General features: G+C 32.3%; 1 protein-coding gene across 1 annotated transcript in view; it reads left to right on the forward strand.

Annotated features, from left to right (window-relative positions):
• The first annotated feature begins 3,612 nt into the window (after nt 1-3,612).
• The window catches only part of LOC143042505 (gamma-aminobutyric acid receptor subunit beta-like), a 52,372-nt gene continuing 30,058 nt past the window's right edge, over nt 3,613-25,926 (forward strand). The window contains exons 1-2 of the mRNA XM_076214832.1: nt 3,613-3,932; nt 23,136-23,224. Of these exons, the coding sequence (XP_076070947.1) occupies nt 3,844-3,932; nt 23,136-23,224 (178 nt within the window). The 5' untranslated portion in view covers nt 3,613-3,843. The remainder of the gene's footprint in view (nt 3,933-23,135; nt 23,225-25,926) is intronic.

The raw sequence follows: 25,926 nt of genomic DNA on the forward strand, positions 1-25,926 counted from the left end.
CAGACAGAAAGATGTGTCACTTGTCGGACTAGTCTACTCTTAAAGTAGGGTAGTTTACATAACCTAACAATGACTTTTTTCTGTTCAGCAAGCAAGATAACCAAAGATATTCCCTTTGTCTACACACTCATTGAAATCGGCTTTAATATTGCAAATGTTCAAGCAATTAGGGCAAAACTTACCGAGTAAAAAAAATCAAAATGTCTATCTACCTTGCACATTTCAGAAAATTCAGATCAGATAACGAAACTGGGTCCAGCAACATTTAGAAGCAATTTAAGATTTTGACCCTCACAGATTCCATTCACCACAAATATTCTCGTTACAACGAATCATTTTAAATACAAAAATACCATTTGCAGCCTTTTGTTTATCTATTAATACATGTATACGGATAAAGTTATGAAAGGCAGCAGGGTCACCAGGGTGAGGAGTCCATGTCATCTGAAATAAATGCTAAGCATAGATCTAGAAAGCGGCAGATAGTCATGACATTAAAAAAACTCTCTTCTTTTCGACTTTTTTCTAAACAAATTGACACATAAAATGAATTATATATATATAGTATTGTGGAATTTTTAACTTGTGTTCAATTCATTGGTTACACCTTTTACTAGGATAACAATCCTGTCAAGTATGAACTGGGTAAAATATTTCAGAAAAGAAGATGGAAACGGAAAGTTTCCGTGCGTCAGGTGCAACAGCATAAGAACAGCTAACATACCTCGTCAGGGTGGAAGCTAAAAAGTCCACGAAAATTTGATTTAAAACCTTTACTCGTTCCAACAAAGTTATTGAGATTTTACTGAGGATTTAACCATCTACGACAACAAAATTTCTTTTTTTAGAATTTACAGCTCTTCTATAAATATATGCAAAGCAAACCATTGATTAAATTGCTTGCTATGATTGTTTGGATGTTTGTAAACGACAGGTAAGTAGTCTGTTTACTATATACTACAATTTGTTTGGACAATAAACATTAACTTCAATTCCTGTCAGTTTGTATTTGTCCAATCAAATCCCAGTATGTATTGAAACTCCGCCTACCTATTGTTTGAAAACATCCAAGCAAACATAGCATGCAAGTCAATCAAAGTTTTTTTGCATGCTTTTATAGAAGAGCTGTACTATATAATGCAAAGAAGCGTTTAAGTCTTTCGCCCAAAAATACTATCAATTTCTTTTTGTCCTATGTAACTTCCATACCATTTCCTTCCATTCATGATCATTAAATTGAACTGTAAAATATTTCTTGGTACCTGCTTAATTCCTTTATAAGTCTTATGTAAACATAATTATGACAATAAATGTTGTGAGCACAAGATTCACTGAACATTTTTAAAGTTCTGCTTCATCAAACATTGAAATGTGAACTTAAGTTTTGAGACTTTTTTCATCGACACGATTGGGATTTTTGTATATGAGAACATGGTTTATCTATTAGTTGAAAATGCAGCTTTGAACTAGCTTTCAGTACCTGCAAGCATTCGTTATTCAATAATGTGTGTCTTTGTGTTATTATTTTATGTAATAAATTGTTGTGTTGGTACACCACTGTAACAATGAAGGAGGAAATGAGGAGGATTGGTTGGATGGAAGTGGGGAGGGGTATGCGGAGCGCTAACAAACATGTCTATGCGGCATGGGCTTTGATCATTGTTGAAGCATCAATGTAAGGGGCATTTAATATCTTAATAAACTATTCTTATTTTAGATACTATATATTGTTATCTGATATTGGACGAAAGATGTTGCCCTTTTATGTAATTATTTAATACAAGTTACGATCATTTGAAAACACACATTAAACAGCCAAATGGATGCACAAGAGCTAAAATAGGAGTCATAGATCCTATTGACAACAATTATCTGCCCAATTTTATTGATTTTGTAACATTTGTTTCAAATATGACCAACTTCTTATCCAAAATCACCAGCACCGTATCAGGACCCACCAGCACAATGACAGGACCCACCAGCACAGTATCAGGACATGAATAAATTGAGAAAATGCTAAATTTTAATAAATTGCAATGTTTTTTTCACAAAATAGTTTTGTCGTGTGGATTGCGGTATAGAAAGCGGACTCTATGAGCATTTTTGTTTTATTTTTTCAGTTCGAGATTTTCTGAAATTGAGCATTTTTGTGTTACGCTTACTGAAACAGTTTAGAGGGTCAACTTTTTAATGGTTTACATATGAACCCATAAGAAACAAAATTGAAAAATCTCAACTGTTTTCTTCCATTTTTTATGAGTGAAAACGTCAAAAATCATCATTTTCGTCTTTGTTTACATTTTTTCATTGATCACCAGCACCCGTCAGGACCAAATCACCAGCACAGTACGTTCTCTCGCAGGACAACCATACCCACCGTGTGTTCACTCCAGTGCAATTTATTACAATACCACTGCATCAATCAGAATTATTTTTTTTGCAGTGTTTTAAGAAATGATTTTGCTTTGTTGTCGCGTATTATTTGTGAAACATTCAATGTTTTAAAAAGGCGAATTTTCTTTATAAAGTCAATGATTATGTTGACTTTTGAAGGCCAAACTTTCTACAGCCTTAAATACGCTAATGAAAGATCCAAAAACTATACCAATACATAACGACATGATTATGAAATTATAACAAATCTATTGGTTAACAAATTTTTACCCGTTATTGCAAAATAATGAACTTAATATATCTGACATTTTCTCCCTACCCAGTTTACCCCTATACATTTTTATGATGTGGACTGGTCATTGTTATTGAATCGTAGGCAATTTGATTGGATTAAGTTGTTATTAGTTTACCTTCAAACTTGTTTATGCTTTTCATACATGACTATTGATTAATTAGAACGTGCATGAATGTGACCGGTAACTAAAATGACCTTCAAACTGGACACTGGACGAGTCAATATTATGTTTTATCAATGAAAGTTAAGGTATGAAAGGTAAGAATTGCCACTTATTCGATTTTCACAAAATTTTCGGAATATACAGTTGGAAAGGTTATTTTTTAAAAGCCTATTGTGAAGAGTAAAGAGAAAGTTTACAAATAATACGTTTTGTTCCATTAAACAAGTCATTTTCGTAAGAAAAATACCGAAATATATTTTACGCACGACTACGGCAGGTAAAATTATTATTTATCATAATAAAAAAAAGCATTTTTCAGTCTCATTGGAATATGTTGATTACAATTAATCCCAAACTTAAGAAGTAAGTAACTAAAGTCAAAATATGTCCGATCTGCCTATTTCTGCACATCAAAAGTCAATACGATCGTTTTAAAGTCAATTTCGTCTACCTCACAAAATCTTGTTAGGCACTATAGTAATAAATATATTAACATGGTTAAAACTCTTGTATAGAATTTCGTATAATCTTTAACCTATAAAACCAATAGCTATACGAGCTTGTTAACCGATAAGTGATGTCAAATATTGCTAGCCCACTGAACATATACTATTGTGAACTCATTAGCGAATGGTTTTCTCCTCCTTTTCGTTTATTGACATGTCAATTTACAACTTTTCTTTACTAGCTTATATAAAGTTTGAAATCTGTGTTAGTATATTGACACGATTTTCTTCATTAATTCAGTATATACTTTAACAGATTTGGTGATTGTGATTTGGTGAGATGCTAACTAAATGATGTATTTATCTGATTTTCCAAACAACTTGATGTGGAATACAGGACACGATCGATCTTACAATGAATGTTGCTTTAGAATTGATTCTTTCGAAATCTTTACTACTCTGTGTAGCACCGAGACTGCTTTATGTCATACGCATGTGCGACACTTTTTTGAATGAATAGGATATATTCGTATTAACGGTACACAATGTTGAGGTATTCATGCCAGGTGTGTTTTAAGATGGAATATTTCGTTCGACTTCTTTTTATTATAATGCCATGGTTTTATCCTCAGTGGTAAGTAATAAATTCAAATGTTTTGTCAAAATATTTAAAAAAAGCTTATAGAAATGACTTTATACATACCTTTTACACAGTTATCAATCAAATAAGCCTATGATATTTTTTCATATTTAATAGAACACGGTCTAGAAATTGAGTTACTGTCACACAAAAAATAAAGATATGTCCTATTAAGACTTGGAGTTCGAAGTGTTAGAGGAACCATTCTACACAAGAATGTGAAGTAATGCTATAATATAGACACTTTAATGAAAACCAATGAGTAAAGAAACTACGAGATTTTTAATGAAAATAACCCTTTTTAATTGCACGCGCCCAAAGGCCTTTCTTAATTAACCATCACTAGGAATGCTTTAGCGTAAAAATTGAAAAGCCAGAATTTTTTTATTACTTTAGGAGGTATATGAGTAAAAGGGACACAAAATAATACATTAAAACCGGGTCGACCTCAGGTACTATGAAAGTGTAAGCTTCTAAATTTGGCTTTGTTGCTTTATCAAACTGAGTAAGCCGTAAAAAGTTAAAATTTCTCGTATGTGTAAACAGAGATGAACAAAGGTAGGACCCTTTCTGTAAAACATTGATGACGCACGAAAGCGACGTTAGTTAGTGATAACATCGACACTAGATTCATTTTTAAGGTCTTGTTTCCTCATTACTCTATGGGCTTTGCCATTAAGTATAGTATATATATATATTGTTGGGTTGATGTTTAGACGAGTTGTATATACATTATGTACACAGCCATGTATCACCATCATTGATGGCGATCCGATGGATACATCTGTTGTAGAGTTGTCACTGACTCAGACGTACTTATAAATATAATTATTTTTCTGTGACTGTATATTACATTAATTTGTAGGATCCTTTACTATAGATAGTTTAGCTGATCTGTAACAATAACATCTTCATGCCTTATATATTATGTACTGTAGTATGCCGCTAGATTAAAACTGACGAGGAAAGGTAACACATGGCCAGCGAAAGCTCTTTTTTTTTAGAGCCCAGGTGGTCGTGTGGTCTAGCGGGACGGCTGCAGTGCAGGCGATTTGGTGTCACGATATCACAGTAGCATGGGTTCGAATCCCGGCGAGGGAAGAACCAAAAATTTGCGAAAGCAAATTTACAGATCTAACATTGTTGGGTTGATGTTTAGACGAGTTGTATATACATTATGTACACAGCCATGTATAACCATTATTGATGGCGATCTGATGGATACATCTGTTGTAGAGTTGTCACTGACTCAGACGTACTTATAAATATAATTATTTTCTGTGACTGTATATTACATTAATTTGTAGGATCCTTTACTATAGATAATTTAGCTGATCTGTAACAATAACATCTTCATGCCTTATATATCATGTACTGTAGTACGCCGCTAGATTAAAACTGACGAGGAAAGGTAACACATGGCCAGAAAAAGCTCTTTTTTGAGAGCCCAGGTGGTCGTGTGGTCTAGAGGGACGGCAGCAGTGCAGGCGATTTGGTGTCACGATATCACAGTAGCATGGGTTCGAATCCCGGCGAGGGAAGAACCAAAAATTTGCGAAAGAGAAACTCACACAGATCTAACATTGTTGGGTTGATGTTTAGACGAGTTGTATATATATATATATATACGAGTCTAAATTGAAAACTACGTTCAAATCTATGATTGCGTTGGATAAAAACCGCAATTTTTATACGTGTGCATGTAAAACAAATTTCGTTGTAGAAGGGTCTAAATACAGCACAAACAACATTTTCCAAAAGACCAAAAAAGTGAAAAAGTATATTTAAACAAAACGCATTTGACTAACAGGTTGAACAACTGATGTTCTTAAACATGCTGACTGCCATTGGCGATTGCCAAATAAAATTGATCACGAGATGTAATAAAATGGATCTTAATATAAATTTCATACTAAACAGAAAACGATGAACTTGTGGCCAAGATGTTATGCCACAAACACAAAGGTGTCAATATTTTTTTTGTACACCAGATCTAGATTTCGACATTATATGTCTCTTCAGTGATGTTAGGGATCGAAACGTTATTTGGAAGGCCATATAATATCTATACATCTCCATGCCTTATATGTCATGTACTGTAGTACGACGCTAGATTAAAACTGACGTAGAAAGGTAACACCCGGCCACCGAAAGCTTCATTTTTATGAAGCCTAGGTGATCTTGTGGTCTAGCGGGACGGCTACAGTGAAGGCAATTTGGAGTCACGATATCTCAGTAGCATGGGTTCGAATCCCGGCGAGGGAAGAATAAAAAATTTGCGAAAGCAAATTTACAGATCTAACATTGTTGGGTTGATGTTTAAACGAGTTGTATCTGTAACGTCATTTTGATAGCGTATAACACATGTATACAGATTAAGAAGTTCACCAAAAGTTTATTCATCGGTGAATAACAAGTAAAATAGCATAAAATACCGAATTCCGATGAAAATTCAAAACGGAACACCTAAGCAGTAACCCTTATAACAGACGATAAAATAAACGTGCACCGTTATAACAGAAGACAATTCCTGAGGTATCAAATGAAGCTCCCTGCCACTAAAACAGGCTCATGGTACTTTATGTTCCAATTTGTAAATCCTGTCTTAAAATTCTTAAAAGTGTCGTAGATTTTCAACAGTACCTTTATAAACAGTGCACAAAATGTAGATTGTTTCCTAATACACAAAATGAAAAGAGAGAATTTCAAATAACAAATATGTGTTTAATAAGAACTATTAAATTATAAATAAAAGAATACATATATCCTAAATATAAAACCGAAACCGAAACAAAACAAAAAAAATATTATACTTACCCCCCCCCCCCCCCCCCCCAAAGACACCCCACTGATTTTGATCTCCTATAGCATTTCTTGGCTTGTACTCCTTGACCAAGAAATGCTATTGGTCGTATTTATTTATCTAGAGTAGCAACAACTAATACGTGTAAAATTATGCATCTATAAATATTCATAACCCATAAAGTACCGTCACTTTTTATTTTCGTTTCACTTTATAAAGAGATTAAACAAAAACCATATTCCCTTATTATGTTTCAAATTTTAATGCTAACGCCTCAATTGAAGTTGTAAACCAAAATAGTGGGACTTAGTTTTGTGCTTTTCTAGGACTCATTTGCAAAATATGAGTAAAATTATGAGCTTTCTTCAATTTATTGTTAGCTGGTGATATTTTATTAAATAAAAAAGAAAAAATTCAACAAATAAACGATAATTGAAACCGTTTCTTCTCTCCTTAGTGCGAGATTTCTTAAATTTAAAGCACACTTATTTTTCTTTAATATATAATCATGTTCAAGTTATTGTTTTCTTCTAATTGATATTCCTTGATGTTTTATAATTTAGGAAGCAAATTTGTCAGTGTATTTCAATGTCTAATTCACCGTAACCACGTTTGTAGATTGCATGGAAAATTTATTCTTTGCAATAAATTAGAGGATTTCAAAATGATCAAAATGTGAACGGAATTATTCAGGTTTTTGTAGCTTTTTATGATAAATGTGTTTAGAGATATAGTAAACAAATGCTAATTTTTATTGTTTGAATATCAAGGGAGAAAGACACCCACACACTAAAATCAGCTCAATTAAAAAAAATATCATACAAATTAAAGGGTAGTAGCTGTCAAAATTTACACTCAGAAATATCAAATCTGAGTTAAACTGATATATTAGATAAATATGAATATCCGGTCAATGACTGGAGAGCGACATATTTTATATTGAAGGGTAGAAAGGTCTACGCCTTTCCTATTATTCAGGTTAATCGAGAACCAACCAATTCATCATCATAATATTTTTTCTTTCCACATTACGTCATTAGGACGTTCTCTCATGCTATCAATTGTGTAATAAAAAAATAATTGTGGTAAGAGCTTTTTTGAAAAAACCTAAGCCGTTGTTAGGTTTATAACTATGAGGTTGGGTTCGAAGTTGTACGCGACAGGAGTGTAGATAAATTTTGGAAAGTCGCATTGGAAAGCTGCATAAATAGAATTGATTACTGGTATAAAAAAATAATGATTTGTTTTTATAATGGTACTTATTTTTAATGAAACGTTGTTAAAAATATAGATTCATGCAAATATTGTGTTTGGGTGTCCTTATCCTCAGGTTGTAAACTGGTTACCTCACGGTTACCTTTAATTACACGTTTTTGGTATAAGTGTCCATGGCTTATATTTTGTTTAAATGACACCATTCTTCCGAATGTCATTAGGGATTATACTAGTATTTTAGTAACTGTTAACATTGAAATGTGCGAAGCAATTTATATTTTATTTGTTTATGCTCCGAAAAAAATATTTCTGTGAATAATTTTACTGACCATGAATGAACTTCAAATACATTGTAGAAAGATAAGGATCCACTTTGTTAAGTTCACGCATTATTGTAAATATAACGGAAATTGATGAGACTGTCATTAAAGGGAGAGGTTTAGCGCCATAAAACTAGGTTTAATCCACTATTTTCTACATTTGAAAATACCTGTACCAAGTCAGGAATATGACAGTTCTTGTCCATTCGTTTTTGATGTGTTTTGTCATTTGATTTTGCCATGTGATTATGGACTTTCCGATTGGATTTTCCTCTGAGTTCAGTAGTTTTGTGATTATACTTTTTTCTAGAAAGTTTGTTAAATTCTTATTAAGAATCACAGGGGACAGTTTTTTCAGTTTTTTACAAGTAGTCTTCCTTGGTAGTATGGTCATGTTAGTCATTTTGCTGACTAGTTTTGATTCATGTGAGACACTATAGAAAATCTGTCTATCATTAACAAGCTATCGAAACCCTATGCGACAAGTTTATGGTAGTTTTGCTTTACTTTATAGCAGAATGAACTAACTGTGGTGTAGCTAGGTCTAGAGTATCATACACTAAGTTATACAGCCCCTGGGATTCTAATAATGACTATTGATGTTAACATAATTGTCTGGACTTAGTTACATTCGCAGACGATGTTTTGTTAAACATCAACGAGCTGTACAGGAATAATACCGCTAATTAATAACGTCATTGCTGTCTAAGGCTTCATACCTTCATAATTTAATGTTAAAACTCATCCTGAGTTGTGTTTAAAGAAAATCAACATATCATTAATTGCATAAAAGAGCACCATTGATCTCGTAAGTTGTGTAGTAGCTCCTGACTTGGGACAGGCACATAAAGAATGTCACAGTGGTGTAACAGTACAACATAAGAACAAACCATAAATATCAGTTGAAAATGGCTTTCCCAAGTCAGGAGCCTGCAATTCAGTGGTTTTTCCTTTGTTGCTGTGTTACATTTTTGTTTTCGTTCATTTAAAAAAAAAATTGATTAGGCCGTTTGTTTTCTCGTTTGAATTGTGTTACATTTGTCATTTCGGGGCGTTGTCCATTTTTGAAGACCGTACGGTGACCTATAGTTGTTAATTTATGTGTCATTTGGTCTCAAGTGTTGTCTCATTGCCACTAGAACCACAACTTCTTTTATATAGTTTCTCATCAGATTGACACAAATAGAAATTCATCTAACAAAGACACCGATTGGACGTAAACGGGTAAACATATATATATATATCCCGAAACAAATAGTACAGATCTGAAAGTACTCGCAGTTACAAGCCCAAAAAATCATGTTTCTAAGACTAAAATGGCAATCGGTATACACCCAACATCCAATGGATTTCTTGTTAACATGTCACTAACAGTCAGAAAAAAGTATGCCAAAGTAAACGTATCGACATATTGTAGTATCATAAAGGTACATAATTGTTATATTTAGTATGGTTTTAATTTGCTGATAACAAAATAAATATTCATACCTATAAAACATTATTCAAAGATTTAATTACAGTGTTGACGACTGGGTAACCTTTTAAAATACATGTATTTAAAGAATTGATACGTTTACCCAGATTGTATCTCAATCTCTTGCTCGGTTTACAACATCACCATTAAATTAATGTCGGCGTCACACATTTGCGTATACACCGGCGTGCACCAGACGTACAGAGAAAATTGACATAGTCCGTATACGTTAGTTGCACGCCAGAGGATCGATAAGAAATCGTTAAACGCGCGTTGCATAAGTTTGAAGTACATCGAAATTCAAAGGTATACGCTTGGTGAACGCTATAACTCCCGTAAATTTTTATGCAGCATAAACATTTTAATCTAGCTCAAGCGTTTGTCAAGCATATACCTGTACGCTACACGCATGTAATTCATACGCATTAAGCGCGTTGAAAACGCTATGAATAAGTTTGAGCCACGTTTAGTGCACGCTGTATACGTTTCAAGAACTTTCTACTTTAACTAAAACTTATGCGGTGATTTTGTAACAATATACCCATAACTAAACGTCCCAGTCACGCCGAAAGCACGGATTATCGTCAAAGATAAGATTGGGACGCGTTTCAAATACGTTAAGGGGATTCCTTTCCTTCGTAGCGTGCATTCCATCTACGTTAGACAAACGCCATCAAACGCCAACATACGTTATTTGAACGTCCGAAACACGCTTATGTACGCTTTCGTACGCTCAATACACGCTTTAAGCTCGTTATAAACACGATACAGATATGATTAACAAGTTAAATGCATCCAAAATTACTAGCGTATTGGCAACGTACATGATGCGCTGGTGTGTGACGCCGGTATTAGGATGTGTTTGTTTGTGTCTTTTGATTTGTGCGAGTTATTTTCGGTTTTAAATTGCGCTCGTTGACCTTTTGTTTGGTTCAATCTACAGTTTTATATGAAGTGATTTGTAGACATTTATTTGCTTTAGACGATAGTTCTCTGTGTACTGTAAACTTACTTTATTTAGCTTAAACAAGTGAAAATATCATTAATAACAACATTAATTTAGGAGAACAGTTCTTATATATCGTCGGTAAATCTCTGAAAAACTGCATAGATAAATGTTCCAATGATAACTAAAATCATCATAAACAATTCAAATTCACAAAACCTATATAAGGGTTGACTAACTTTTGTAAACTGCACCAAAAGTGTCTGGTTCTATTTGAGTGTTACTGATGAACGGATATCCAGAAAAGTGAATCGAATGTACGAAATTCATAAAGTATTATTTCATTTTATTTCTTTCACTTGGATATGAGAAGAAGTAAATTAAGGTAAAAGTGTTGGTGATTTTTTTGCCACTAGAAAAAGGTAATTACATCGTATGATAAGGTCTTGCAATATTGGGAGCTCCAATATTGATAAAAGAGGTCGAGGAAATATTCAATGTAGTAACATCAATCAAAACAAACCAAGAGGAGTTTGATCGTTATTGGCATATACTAAATAATTAGTAACACGTTTGGAAGATAAATCGTTTTTGTAACACATAGAATAATAAAATTATGAATATAACGATTAGATAATTGATTCCAAATCAATATTAGCAATAACAACCTTCAAAATTTAATAGTATTAATAAATCTTGCTGTAAACTATCGATAATATAAGTGTGAATTTTATTGTTATATAACATCAACTAAACACTTGCTGGTTAAATAATGGTGTAACCGTACAAATTATTATCATTTCAATGACTTGAATATTTAGGTAAGTTAAGAATCAATTGTAAGTCAAGCTAAACATTTTGTGTTTATCAATTGTATATTTGCAATCGTAATGAGTTCTATAAGAGCCAGGCTTATCATCTCGGCTTCTATTGAATGTTTTATTCATTTTATCTGACTAATATTAAAAAAAAAGAGTTTTTACATTTTGTATCGAAGAATATAAAAATAACTATTTTTGGGTGCAAAAACTCGCGATATTTTTATTAGATAAGTTTTGCGCTTTCGATGATTCTTTTTAATCAGTTGATACTCATGGCTTCTTTACTATCTACACATTCTTATTAAACAGGAGGAGGTTTCATTTTTAATTAAAATGAGATTTGATTGCAAATGTATTTGCTGCAATCAATATAAAGCCTGTTTTAAGATGAAAATGGTAAATATGCTAGATACGGAAATATTTATCTGAAATTGGCATGATATGACGATTAGATTTGTGAATCTTCTCCTTGACAGTATCTAATTAAAACATAAGGTTATGTGGTATGATTGCTATTCTTAAAAGTTTCAATGAAGTGGATGTAAGCAATTATAGGCAATCGTATGGCATTCAACAATAAAAAAAAAAAACCCAAACAGTATGTTCAGCTATAAAAGGCTCCGACATGAAAAATATGTAACAATTCAATTAAGAAAACTAACAGCCTAACGTTTGTTTGTGTTGCACTCCAGTGTATCCCTTGGTTTTGATTATGACCCGCAATGGTTTTCGCTTTATTGACAACCACTGAACTATGGCTCCTCAGTTAGTACAGGCACAAACAGAATGAGGCCCCCTTACTATAAAAAAATCAGTTTAAAAAGGCTGAACTCATCAGATGAATACAAATAATATAGTGATTTTACATGTAACAAAAACATAGAGTGGACGGGGACATGTACTGGTACTTCCCATCAACAAAAAGACACTAAGTTCATATCTAAGAGTACTTGCAGTTACTGACTGCTTATTCACAGCCAATAACAACCACTAGTAATTAAAAAAATGTATCTAAGACTGAAATATCAAGCAGTACTCATCCAGCATCCCATGGATTTAATGTTAAGACGTCACAGCCAGTCATGGGAAACATGAACTTGTGTAATGCAAAACTAAAGGTATCGACAAATTGTAGTACCGTGAAAGTACATATGTGAAATATTTAGTATGGATGTTATATACTGATAACAAAATAAATATTCTTACAAATAAAAACAATTGAAAAGACAACCTTCTAGAATAAATTTATTAAAAGGATTGATAAGTCTACCCGGAATTTATCAAAGTTTTTCGGTATCGGGATATAACATCACCGTAAAATAAAGAATATGCAATCCCGTTCGACATTATTTACCTAAGGTACCGCCAAACTTTCAGACCAAATCTTTGTATCTATGGAAGACTTTAGTAAATATTTAAAGTAATTTGTGGTAAAGAAATCTGACTTAATAATTTACATGTACATAGATTGTGCTCATTGAAATCGAAAACGTCACCGAGTAAGTTTTGGTGATAAGGTTATCATAAAGATGAAAGTATTCACAAAGTGTGCCTTGTTAATATATTCTATAAATCAGTCTATGGCAAAATTAAGTACAGAAAAATCCGTATAAGTTCAATGTCTATAAAAACAAAAATAATAAGAAGTCATCATGGTGATGCCTTTTCTTTGAATAGTTAATTCTATAACTAGTAGTATACCGCAAAATTTTACCCAAGCGAACTTTAAATGAATCGAATATACCCAACTATAATTGTGCTTTTTATGAATTGTTTATTTCTGTTTACTAAACGGTAATGTCCTTTCGTCTGTTCTTACGGTATGTATATTTCTCAGCTATTTTTCCATGCTCGTGTCTGTTGTTGTTATGTTGATTTATGTCGAAAGGATATCTCCAACGTATTCATACCGATTTTTACTACAGTTGAGTTCTCACAAACGTGTTTTCTTTTCACAGTATTAATGTGCCTGTCGCTAGTCTGAAGCTTGTGATTCATTTGTTGTCGTTGTCAGTCTTTAGTTTCCTTGTCGTGTTTTGTATACTGTTGATTGTCTTTTAACAGTTCTTCGTTTTTTGTCATAATATTGTCAGTTTGTATTTGACTAAATGTTCCTCTAGTATGTTTCGTCTTTCTTTTGTCGTTTGGTGGTGTCCTTCATATTTGTTTGACTTTTCGCCTTTTGTCTAGCTGGCTATTTTTACGTTGCCAATGATTCACGTTTCGTCATATCAGCTTTGCCTTTTATTGGTTATCATACTGTATGTGTTAACTCATTGATGAATCCCGTATAGTTGCTAACATCCACGTTAATTAGACACTGGTCGTATGTTGTATTTTTATATAAGACTAAATTTAATGAGGTCAAGCTTATTTTACATTATTTTTACGTTTTAACTCTTAGATTTTCGTGAAAATGTTTAATTTCCACAACGTTTTAATATTCATTCTTCGACAGTATTATATGTATACTTTAAAAACATAAGCTTGCAATGGACAATTGGAGTTTATCAAAGGTGCATTGATTGAATAATATTGTTTTCGTGTCTAGCAAGTAAAATAGATTTCAGTCAGCTTTTCTTCTGGTACTTTTTTTGTTTAAAATTTTCATGCTCTAAAGGGTACTTAGTCTTTTTTTTATTTGTAGACAATCCATAGTAAAACTAGTATCATACTTATTAGATAACATGATTGTTAGGTTATTTACAATTGAGGACTATCCTGTTTTCTACAAAATATAGTATAAGTAATAAAATTTCAAGAAAATGATGGAATGATGTTTCTTTGTCGATATTTCTTCAAAGGATTGTATTAGCTCACTACAAAACCAAGTCAAACGTAAAATGTCAATTAAATGCAGGGCTCTTATATAGTGAAAATGCTTATAAGATAGTCAAATGAACAAAATATCAACAAGAGCTGATACATTCTGATATCTTTTAATCCTCAGATTATTTAGTTAAATCAATGTTTTTTTTCTTATGTTAACATAAGAAAATCAAATTAGAATATATTTAGATGTTGCACTTGTTATTATATTTAGGTTTCTCTAGAAATTATCCGAATATTGTTATGTATAGGCCAATACATCACGCTTGTCAATAATCAAATACTAATATTTGAATTCGTCCATCATATAAATATAATCAATATCAAACCGTCAAAGGTTAAAAAAATTCGTGTGAATACATTTATAATTCCTCAAAAACGCTCTTCATTCATATATCTTAGGGACTGATAAAAACAGTTTTGAGTGGTTGTATTTGAAGTTTAACATATAGCATTGTGCAAATTATATAAGAGGTTCCACGAACTAATTGAACCATTAGTTTTGACGAAATCTCGAATCCCTCAAAATTGTACTATGTCTAGATCATTCTGCAAATTATGAAATGATCAAATGACTTTTCGCTAATTAATATTGATTATTTGTGTTATTAAACACTTCTTAATTGATAGATGTTTCGGAAAGATTTATGCAAAAAGTGTTGATTTAGTTGTCAATTCAATGATATTTAATTCACTTCAAAATCTTGGTTATATAAGTCTTCTAGCAAATGTTTAGGTAAAGTCTGTCATAGAATACATATAGTTGTTATATCGTTAGATTTTTTTTTATTTATCAAAAACGTATTGTATAAAACTTTTTCCCAGTTTACGGTAAATAATGGCAACAGTAGTATACCGCTGTTCGAATTTTTGTGATCATTCCAAATAGATTAATAACGAATTATAAGTCGATGAAATGGAAATTCTTGAATACACATAATATATGGAAATAATTTTATCACGCTTATTTTTTTTTAATGAACTTTGTTTCGGACGCACATGATAATAAAATTAACGGTACCAATTTTTTTTGCACCAGATGCGCATTTCGACAATACATGTCTCTTCAGTGATGCTCGTGGCCAAAATATTTGAAATCCAAAGCTTATATAAAAGATGAAGAGCTATAATCCAAAAGGTCCAACAAGTATAGCCAAATCCGTGAAAGGAATCAGAGCTTTGCATGAGGGAGATACATTCCTTAATTTATAATAATTTCTAATATTTTGTAACAGCAAATTTTAATAACACAAAAAATCCGTATGCTCATGCCAGTACCGAAGTACTGGCTACTGGGCTGCTGATACTCTCGGGGACTAATAGTCCACCAGCAGAGGCATCGACCCAGTGGTAGTAATAAAATTAACGGTACCAATTTTTTTTAAGTACCATGCGAAACTGTATTTTTTCTTTACGTTGTAATAATTTGTAAAATTTATAGTGACTCTGTTGGACGCATCTATTCAATCGAACTTTAAATAAAGAAAACCACAGATACGGTTACATCTGCCTTCTATCTTGACCTACATCTCGGAACTGAGATTAGAATCGGTTTAAAACTAAACTAATTGATACGATAGACCACATCTTTCGTTCTATATCCTGTTTGCTTGATTGAAATGTCCGCCTATATGGAAACCTATAGAACCAGGTTTCGCAGTGGTACAGTAAGTTGGTCATTACGAAATGTCCGTGTTTACGATGTTGTTACCCCAATCCCGTCATTTTCCCCTCTATTGTTACAACAGCGAGTGAGACCTGTCATCGAATTTGTACTTCTATGAGCAATAAGACTGGTTCCAATGTTCATCCTACTGGAGCACCTATGTTCGCGCCAGTCTTTATTTTTCAGTTATCGTTGCTCAGTTTTTATTTTTAATGAAGTGTTTTGTGGACTTCTACATATTTATTTCAATGACTTAGCAGTGTTTTCTCGACTCTTCGCGTTCTGCGTGCTATCTTGTCGCATCTTTCGCCTCTATTTTAATTATTTTTGTAGTTCTTTATAGACCTTTATAGTTCTGATGTACTTAAACAACTCTTATATTTTATTGTGAAAATTTGTCAGCATTTTAAGATATTCCAGAATACCACTTTAGAAAAACAGTTATATTTAGGAGTCATTAGATTTTATAATTATTATAAATATGTTTTACCGATGGAATATACCAGACAATAATCCACACATATTTGTTTTGTCTGGCGAACGGTATGATGTGTTTCTTACTCAGGAATATATTACCTTAGCTGTATTTGGCAAAAATTTTAGGAATTTTAGGTCCTCGATGTTCTTCAACTTCGTACTTTATTTTGCCTTTGTAACCTTTTTTTTTTCATTTTAGCGTCTCTGGTGAGTCTTGTGTAGACTAAACGCACGTCTGGCGCAAAAACATAATTTCAATCATTGTATCTATAATGAGTTTATTTGCAAAGGTGGTTCTAGCATTTTAAAACTGTAACAACGAATCTTCTTAATTTTTAAAATGTTTTTCGCTGAAGGTATTGAACTAGTTGAAAAGGAACTGGCAGTATGATATCTGGAAACACATGTATAGTAGTATCATTCGAAAGTCATAACAAATGTTTTAGATTTTATGGTAACATTAAGCACCGAATACAACCTACGTAAGCGGTAATTGATTTTCTGCAATCACGTAAATTGCTCGCTAGTCTATGACTTCAAAACATACAAATATCATTTAATAACAGAAGATTAAATAAGAATTACACAAAGATTTTTTTTTATCTGAACGTTATCTTCCTATTTAGTTATAATTCTCATCTCCAAATGTCAAGTGACCAAGTCTAGAGATCCTCAGAGAATTCTTTTGTGTATATATACATTTTGCTGTGTCGCATTAAAGTGTAACTAATGTAGTTTGACAAATGAATAGCAATAACTTATCCGTCTTCAGACATTTCACTCACAGTTTGGACTGTTAATGTTGACAACCAAACAGAAATCATGCAAGATAAGAGTGTTTTATCATGAGTGCTGTATGAAATATACTAAAACGTGTCGAAGAAAGAAGAACATTGAAGAACATTTCGCATGTTTGAACACAAAATAAGTCAATAAACGATTATATCTGTGATATATAGAGACATTTAAAATAAACACTGGTAAATGATCAGAATAAAGATACCCCAAAAGACAAGTTCTGTACATTAAATGTTGTATTATGTTACGTTATATAAACATCGACTTGTCACTTTCTACCTACGTTAATGGAGAGGCGTTTTCCCCATTGTTGAAAGTTTGTGTCGAATGGTTCGAATTTCTTCTAGCTACCGAAGTAAACAATTATAATTTGCACCGTTCATCGCACACTTCTAGCTTTAATTTCACCAAGAACAACGTTGGTTACGTCAAACTTTACTAATTACGCTACAGATTGACTATAAGTCTAGAGACTAGCTCTTCAGTACTAGTGTTATATAAGTGGTACATTGTGTCCGTAAATTACTAAACAATTCATAAGTTTTGTTATTGGATTTCATCTGACTCTGAAAAAGGTTATCAATAACCAAACTTAGTCTTGTGTGTTATTTCAGTTGTGTATAATAAGGTGAATATAGGAGATTATTAAATCTAGTATATTTTTTTTGTACTTATATATGGTCTTCAACGTATGTAAGGATAAATAAGGTAATCTCCTATAAAACCGTTCTTATACTCTTATCATAACTGTTACAAAAACTCTCAAGTTTGAATAAAATTCACGCTTAAAGCAAATACATCAGTTAGAATTCCTGAACACATTGTGCAATTCTACAGTACCATATGCTTATTTCGACAATTTCATGTCATGATAGGTGAATAAATTTCAAATTCGCAAGAGCTATACGCATACAATGTTAAATAGCTGTTAAACAAAAACGGAATAAAAGTAAACTCAATTCCAGTTATCATAGCTTTGAATGAGGGAGATCCATTTCTTAATTCAATCTAACTTCAAAATTGCTATAATTGCAAATTCTAATAAAACATATAATGCAGATTTTCCTTTTTACCAGAATCAAATGATTTATAGCCCCAAATGCCGAAATTAAAATGAATACAATACTTTATAAATGTCATGCAGCCAAAGCGCTATTCTGAATTTTCCTTCATCGGTAATGATAAAAGTCGGAAGTTTAACCTGTCTGTATGAGATTCATTTGCGGTTTTTGACTGGGCAATACGTATAACACCTTTGTTGTTGATATATGTATTAAATATAAAAACCCAAAGGAAAGCTCGTGGAGCTTTTATTACGCCAACAACTTTTATTCGATAAAGAAGATATATTTTTTCATGTTTATATGAGTGGAACTTTTCATCGAAATATACCATGTATGTTACACGAATCCAGATTCGTGTAAGTTATATCTTTATCGATAAAATTTTCATTTTGCTTTCATCAGTTTCACAATAGTTTTTGGATCTCTGTCATCCGAACGAAAATGATAGAAACTTGGGGGAAAATATATAATATAAACATCACAAAATACGTCTATGGTATCTTGAAAGAATATGATTGTGGTAAGAATTATATATTTACCTCATTCTCAGACCAATGATCCTATAGTAATGTTTTATCGACTGAACGACTATGATGTGATTTAGATATTTCTCTATAGCGTTTGCACCATATATCATCCCATACTGACAACACATGTAACTTATAACCAACTATATTCAACAAATGCCTGCAGACATGACTTCGTTATGTTGACAGAGTTGCTTTGTATTGACTTAATTCTAGTTAAAATTCATTCTGTTTGTATGAACATGCTACCCGGATGTTGGTCACCCTGGTCATTAATCACTGTGCTTAAACGGCTGTAGGTAACTTAAGTAACCCACAGCCCAAGATGGCGGACTCTAAACTCGTTGATATTTAATTCATACAAAATGTACCTTTTGAGACGTTTTTCATGCAGAATGTTAATATTTATAGGATTATTGAATAAAGAAATAACTAACAATTACCATAAATAAAGGCAACAGTAGTATACCGCTGTTCAAACTCATAAATCCATGGACAATAAACAAAATCGGGGTAACAAACTAAAACTGAGGGAAACGCATAAGATATAAGAGGAGAACAACGACACAACACTACAATGTAACACACACAGAAACGGACCAAGCATCAGACATTTGTTAATATAGAGTTCACTATAGCGTAAGGCCAACTTTAAAAAATGCATAAGACGTCCGTAACTTTTTGATCGAAACTAAGCAGACTGACTTTATTTTCAGATGTGGGTAACTTTTGATTTAAAATTTTAAGAATTATAATTTCAACAATGAGAAGACAATTAACATCATATTTGTAACCTTCACGGCCGTTTATACTACTCATTCACCACCAAATGTGATTTGTTAACGCATCATACTTACATCACAGACGTTCTATGTGGGGTTTGTGGTACTCGATCCTGGTTATGGTTTGAACTTTTATTAACTGATGTGCGTCTTATCGACGTTTTCGATTCACACCATGGCTTTGTCATACTCTTTAAATTTTTTAGTTTAATTATCTGTTTGCGGTTTATTTTCACCTCTGTTTCTTTTTATGTGTATTTTGATGAATACTCTTTGACGCGGCTCGGTATTTATACATCCCACCAGTAAGTTATAGTGTTATGTTTTTTTTAATACGTTTCCTAGTAAGTTTTTTTTTATTTCTCTTTGTATGTTATCAGGGATTGTTAAACTATTAAATTACCCTGTTGTCTTAGTTATTTATATTTTCATACATACTATTTCTAATTGTTACACTATGTTAATTGCTCTATTCCTTTTATGTCACTGAATTTTAACTATTGTGTCTTTTAGTTTAGTTCAATTTAATGTAATTTAATGCAACTTGCATACAAGTGAAAGCTAGCTGTAAAACTAGGTTTTATACATTTTTACAAAATGACCTTTCTTCAATTTTTTTCATTTACTGCAAATCTATAAAGTTCGAGCATCGAATGCAACAGGCCACTATAAATTCTAATCGAATCGTAATGTCATTATACTTAGAATTAAGTGATTTTTTTTTTAAATCAATGGAAATAAATGTCTCTTAAATTTTATAGTTTTTGGCTGAACCTTTGATAATTGTCATGTGATTGTGCAATTTGCATGCATGTGAAAAAATTCATGTGTAGTCTACTTGTTCAAAAATAAAAACCAACAATGATGTTTCAACAGATTATCTGCAATGGTAGGAAACCACCCACAAACTGGGCGATTTGGGTATCCCGACGTTATAAAAAATCAGACCCGAGTTTAAAGGATTTATCGTTATTTTTTTCATGTTATTCCCAATTTTGTCTTCCATTCTAATTCAAATGAATTATATCATACTAGAGATCTACTTCATTTCTGATTATGTATTCGATGCAATCTCTATCATTAGTAAAACATTACATCCACGTATGTCCATTCTTTGAAAGTTACGGACATTCCTATTGGTATAATGAAAAAAGTTACGGACAAGTTGTTTTTAAGTTACGGACAGCCTAAGCGTTTTTGCTAATCGTGCTGTGATCGTTTAATTTGTAGAATTTAATCACCTGTTAAGTTTAGGGGTTTCCCTAAACGATAAATACAACTTTTTAATTCAGTGGTTTAATTGATGCATCCATGGGATTGTTATTCTATAGAAGAGAAGTCCCTAACCGACGCAAGGCGGCTCCATCTTGGGCTGTGGGTAACTTAAGTTGCCCAAAGCCGTTTAAGCACAGTGATTAATGTTCAGGATAAAATATAAATGCTACATATATTTACCTAGTGTTACGTTTGCTTGAGCGGTGAATTGAATTTGGTTTACAGGGTAATACATTGACTGACAGACAACCCTGGCTATCATCTGACGTTCTGCATTACCTTAAAATGCAAAAAATAAAAACAACCAGTTTTTTTTAAATATCAAAATACGAGAGACAAACGTCTTGATCAAACTCTGATCAAATTAATAACCTCCTACTCTCAAGTGGACCTCGCCCATCAAGACATCCGAGGCGATGTAGTATGTTGAACACATGATAACAAATAGTTAACTTTTTTGACTTTTCATCGTGCAAAGACCCATCGAAACAACATCTGATAAACAAATTTAATAATACTTTTAGATATTTGGATGATATTTTGGCTCTCAATAATGACGACTTCAGTATGTATATTAAAGAAATTTATCCTGTTGAACTTACTTTAAATAAAGCTAATACTAACAATGACCACTACCCTTTCTTCGATCTTGATATCTATATCACTAATGGAAAGCTGAATACTAAAATTTATGATAAAAGAGATGATTTTTCATTTCCTATCGTTAATTATCCATTTTTAGATGGTGACGTTCCCTTGTCACCATCTTACGGTGTTTATATATCTCAACTTGTACGATTCGCTCGTGTATGTAACAATGTTTTAGATTTTAACGAGAGAAATTTATGTATTCCTGAAAAATTATTACACGAGGGTTTTCGATATCACAAACTAGTCAAAACATTTACTAAATTTTATCATCGGTATAAGGACATCATTCGTAAATATAGCTCAACATGCAGACTTCTTATACGTTCAGGTATTTCACATCCAATTTTTTATGGAAATATTCTTTATAAAGCACAAAGGTGTCAGTATTCACCTCAAAAACTAACAAAACCTTTGAATAGACTTATTAAGAAGGGATATAGTTACGATAGTGTTGTCAGGTCATTAAAGATTGCATATTTTGTCGTTAATATTGATTCACTTATAGGGTCTTTGCATCGGAACTAAACACATTTATTCAAAAACCAGTTGTTGGTATGACACGGGTTATGTTCTTCTCATATATGTTATGATGGTATGATACTAAACCCCTAACGGGAAGGATTGTGCCTGATGTTCATATGATGAAATCATAATCTTTCAGTCAGTTTTATTGAAGTCTGGAGCTGGCATGTCAGTTAACTGCTAGTAGTCTGTTGTTATTTATGTATTATTGTCATTTTGTTTATTTTCTTTGGTTACATCTTCTGACATCAGACTCGGACTTCTCTTGAACTGAATTTTAATGTGCGTATAGTTATGCGTTTACTTTTCTACATTGGCTAGAGGTATAGGGGGAGGGTTGAGATCTCATAAACATGTTTAACCCCGCCGCATTTTTGCGCCTGTCCCAAGTCAGGAGCCTCTGGCCTTTGTTAGTCTTGTATTATTTTAATTTTAGTTTCTTGTGTACAATTTGGAAATTAGTATGGCGTTCATTATCACTGAACTAGTATATATTTGTTTAGGGGCCAGTTGAAGGACGCCTCCGGGTGCGGGAATTTCTCGCTACATTGAAGACCTGTTGGTGACCTTCTGCTGTTGTTTTTTTCTATGGTCGGGTTGTTGTCTCTTTGGCACATTCCCCATTTCCATTCTCAATTTTATACATAAAACTATACAATTGATCATCTACTATTTTATTAATTGGATTATTTTCACTAATGTTAACAAAGTGCATTGTTTTTTTCTTTCATAAACATATGTCGTACGGGTTGGAATCAGTAGCATATGTTCAATCTAAAAAAATATATAACTATAGAAAAATCGATGGAGTAGTATTGCTAATGAGAATACTATCCAGCAGAGACTATGTCAATAGAAACTTCATTTCTTTGAACATGAAATAAAACGAAGCATAGTCAGTACTTTTAGAGATAAATAAACATATTGTCTGAATGTGTGATAAATTCAACATTTACGTTGTCTCGTTAAAGAAGAAAACAGAAAGGGTGCTATCATCTTAAACAATCTCAATTTCTTTATATTTCAGTGGATGTCTTACTCCGCTTCGTAACACGTCAACCACTCTTGATAATTTATTGAAAAGCTACGACATCCGTTTAAGGCCTAACTTTGGAGGTATGTTATTTATGTATGTCTTAATCTGATTATCACTGTAAATATTGGGTTGTTTAGTGGTACTTCTCGTCATATGAACAACCATCTAGTGACCTTGATTTGTGTTATCAGAACTGTAACTTCAATATCATTAATTAGAGTCAGTAAACACAACTGCTAATCTTAGTTTCTCTTTTATCGTATCATTTTTGCAGTTTATCTATTGTTCATGCTTAGTAAACCAATTTACTATAAATGACAAGTATAACAAAAACCGAAGCTAAAACACCTACCAAAAGCCGAAATCAATCTCCATATAAGACCATTGTTTTCAATATTTATAGCGAAAATATTTTAACTGGTGATCTGTCATTCATTATTATTTAATCTGCGTCTAGTTTTCGTCGTATCTGTCGATAAAAAAAGTGATTTATGTGTTTTTCATTAATTAGTTACACGCTTCGTAAACCTGTTTGATTCGCTGCATCGTTCAGTAATTTAATAAGAATCACATCACATTGATGTTGGTGGTCAAATAGCTAAACCCTGGTCAGTTCAGTGTAAATCATTTTTTCAGAAGAACAAATATAGACAATTCAATAATCAATAGTCACACAAATTTTGCGTTGGTAGTAATAACAACATAATATAAAATCAAACATCTTCATTCTGATCATCAAGCATTGTTCATTTGATGTTAAAATGCTCCAATTGTCCACAATCCCGTCCTCTTTTCCCGAAGGTGAACTACCGAAATAGACTTATCGGTAATTACACATGTGTAGCAGAATCAGCTTACCATTCCGGGGCACATAAGAACATCTTGTTTTTGTTGGCGTTCTAGTTGCTCAGTGTTTAATTTTCAATATTGTGTTGTGTGTACTGTTACCATTTGTTTGTCTTTTTGTATACTTCTTTCTTCTTTTTTTTTTTTTGGTATAGTGTTGTCAGTTTATGTTCAATTAATGAGTTTGAATGTCCCTTTGGTATCTATCGCCTCTCATTCAGGGATCCAAATCAATAGCGATAGAATTTATAATAATTACAGATATAAAGTTTGCATCATGCTATGATTTCAAAATAATAAAAAAAAAGTACTGGCACAGAATTTTTTACACATTAGAGATTGATGGAAAATTTACATAATTTTGAGTGATAGAAAGAAAAAGTAAACTATTGAACTTTTACGATGCATTATGAAAATTAATGTATTGTAATGTGCTTTCAGAAAAGTATAAAATACGGATGGGGTCATAAAACTCGTTTTTGCTATAAACAGAAAGAAGTAAAGTATTTGAGTCTATCCCCTTATATGACAAAGTAGAAAAAAACAAATTACACAAAAAAAGTTTTAAGTTGGTTTTATTAAAGTTGATTTTACAATCTAAAAAGGCGGAAGACATCCAATCTACCTTAATCAACACAAATTTTTATTTTGGACATTTTTACCAATTATGTCTGTTTGTTTAGTTCACACATCGTTATCATAACAATAGAATTTGATGCGACTGTCATACAAGTTAGAGGTTTAGCCATTTATAAAACTAGGTTCAATTCAACATTTTATACATACAAAAATCCCTGTACCAAGTCATGAATACGATTGTTGTTATCCATTTGTTAAATGTGTTTGCGCTTTTGACTTTTCAATTTGATTAGAGACTTTCCGTTTTAAATTTTCCTCGGAGTTCAGTATATTTGTGAATTTACTTTTTACTCAGCTTTCTGGAAATCAAAGGCTTTCATTTTCTTATATACCGTTTGATAATCAAAAAGGAGTTCAGATAACTTTCCTTTGTCTGTATGTTTTGAGGTATAATTTTGCTCTAAAAGGATAATATGAATATCCTAAAACTATGGACAGCGCAATAAGTCGCAACAAACACCAAAAACTGACACCTTTGATAAATGGAATAACAAATACTGACAAACGACAACTAATAACACATGGTCCAGATAATATGATTAGATACAGCAGTCAGATGTGTATTACGTGACAACTAAATACCATTTCCGTTAGTCATCATATAGTTATCAAAGGTACCAGGATTATAATTTAGTAAGCCAGACGCCCGTGTCGTCTACATAAGACTCATCAGTGACGCTCATATCGAAATATTTATAAAGCCAAACAAGTACAAAGTTGAAGAGCATTGAGGATCCAAAACTCCAATATCTTAAATTAAATGATGAGTAACTATTGCCTTTTTCATTTAAATTATAGTTTAATGCAAATACAATTACATTATATTTATATTAATCTAACGACGAGTCCTTTCTAACTAATGTATACCATGTTTTTTCTTATGCTGTTTTATTAACACAATTGTGCCAGTGTTCTTGCCCTTAGCACCTGACCTATAATCTAATGGTTGTCGCTCGTTGCTCTCTGACATACTTGTTAAACGTTCGTTGTTGTAGTATAAATCATGCTATTAGTTTTTCTTTCGAATAGTTTTACATGTAGTTTGTCATCACAGGTTCTTAAATGGATATACATTATTGGTTTCCCTCATCATTGACACCGTGTTCTGTGAGAGGATATCGTCTATATAGCAGAAGAATACATAAGATTTATCATTTAACTGATTTTACTGTGCTTAGCTTTATGATATACATACAGTATTAGACTGCAGTAAAGGCTAAAAGTAAAAGTAAAAGTAATGTGTCTTAAATAAAGAAAAAGTTTTTCAAGAGCTGAAAATGATAGCAAACTTATATTT

This window comes from Mytilus galloprovincialis, chromosome 8, assembly GCF_965363235.1.
Source record: "Mytilus galloprovincialis chromosome 8, xbMytGall1.hap1.1, whole genome shotgun sequence".
NCBI classification, from domain to species: Eukaryota; Metazoa; Mollusca; class Bivalvia; order Mytilida; family Mytilidae; genus Mytilus; species Mytilus galloprovincialis.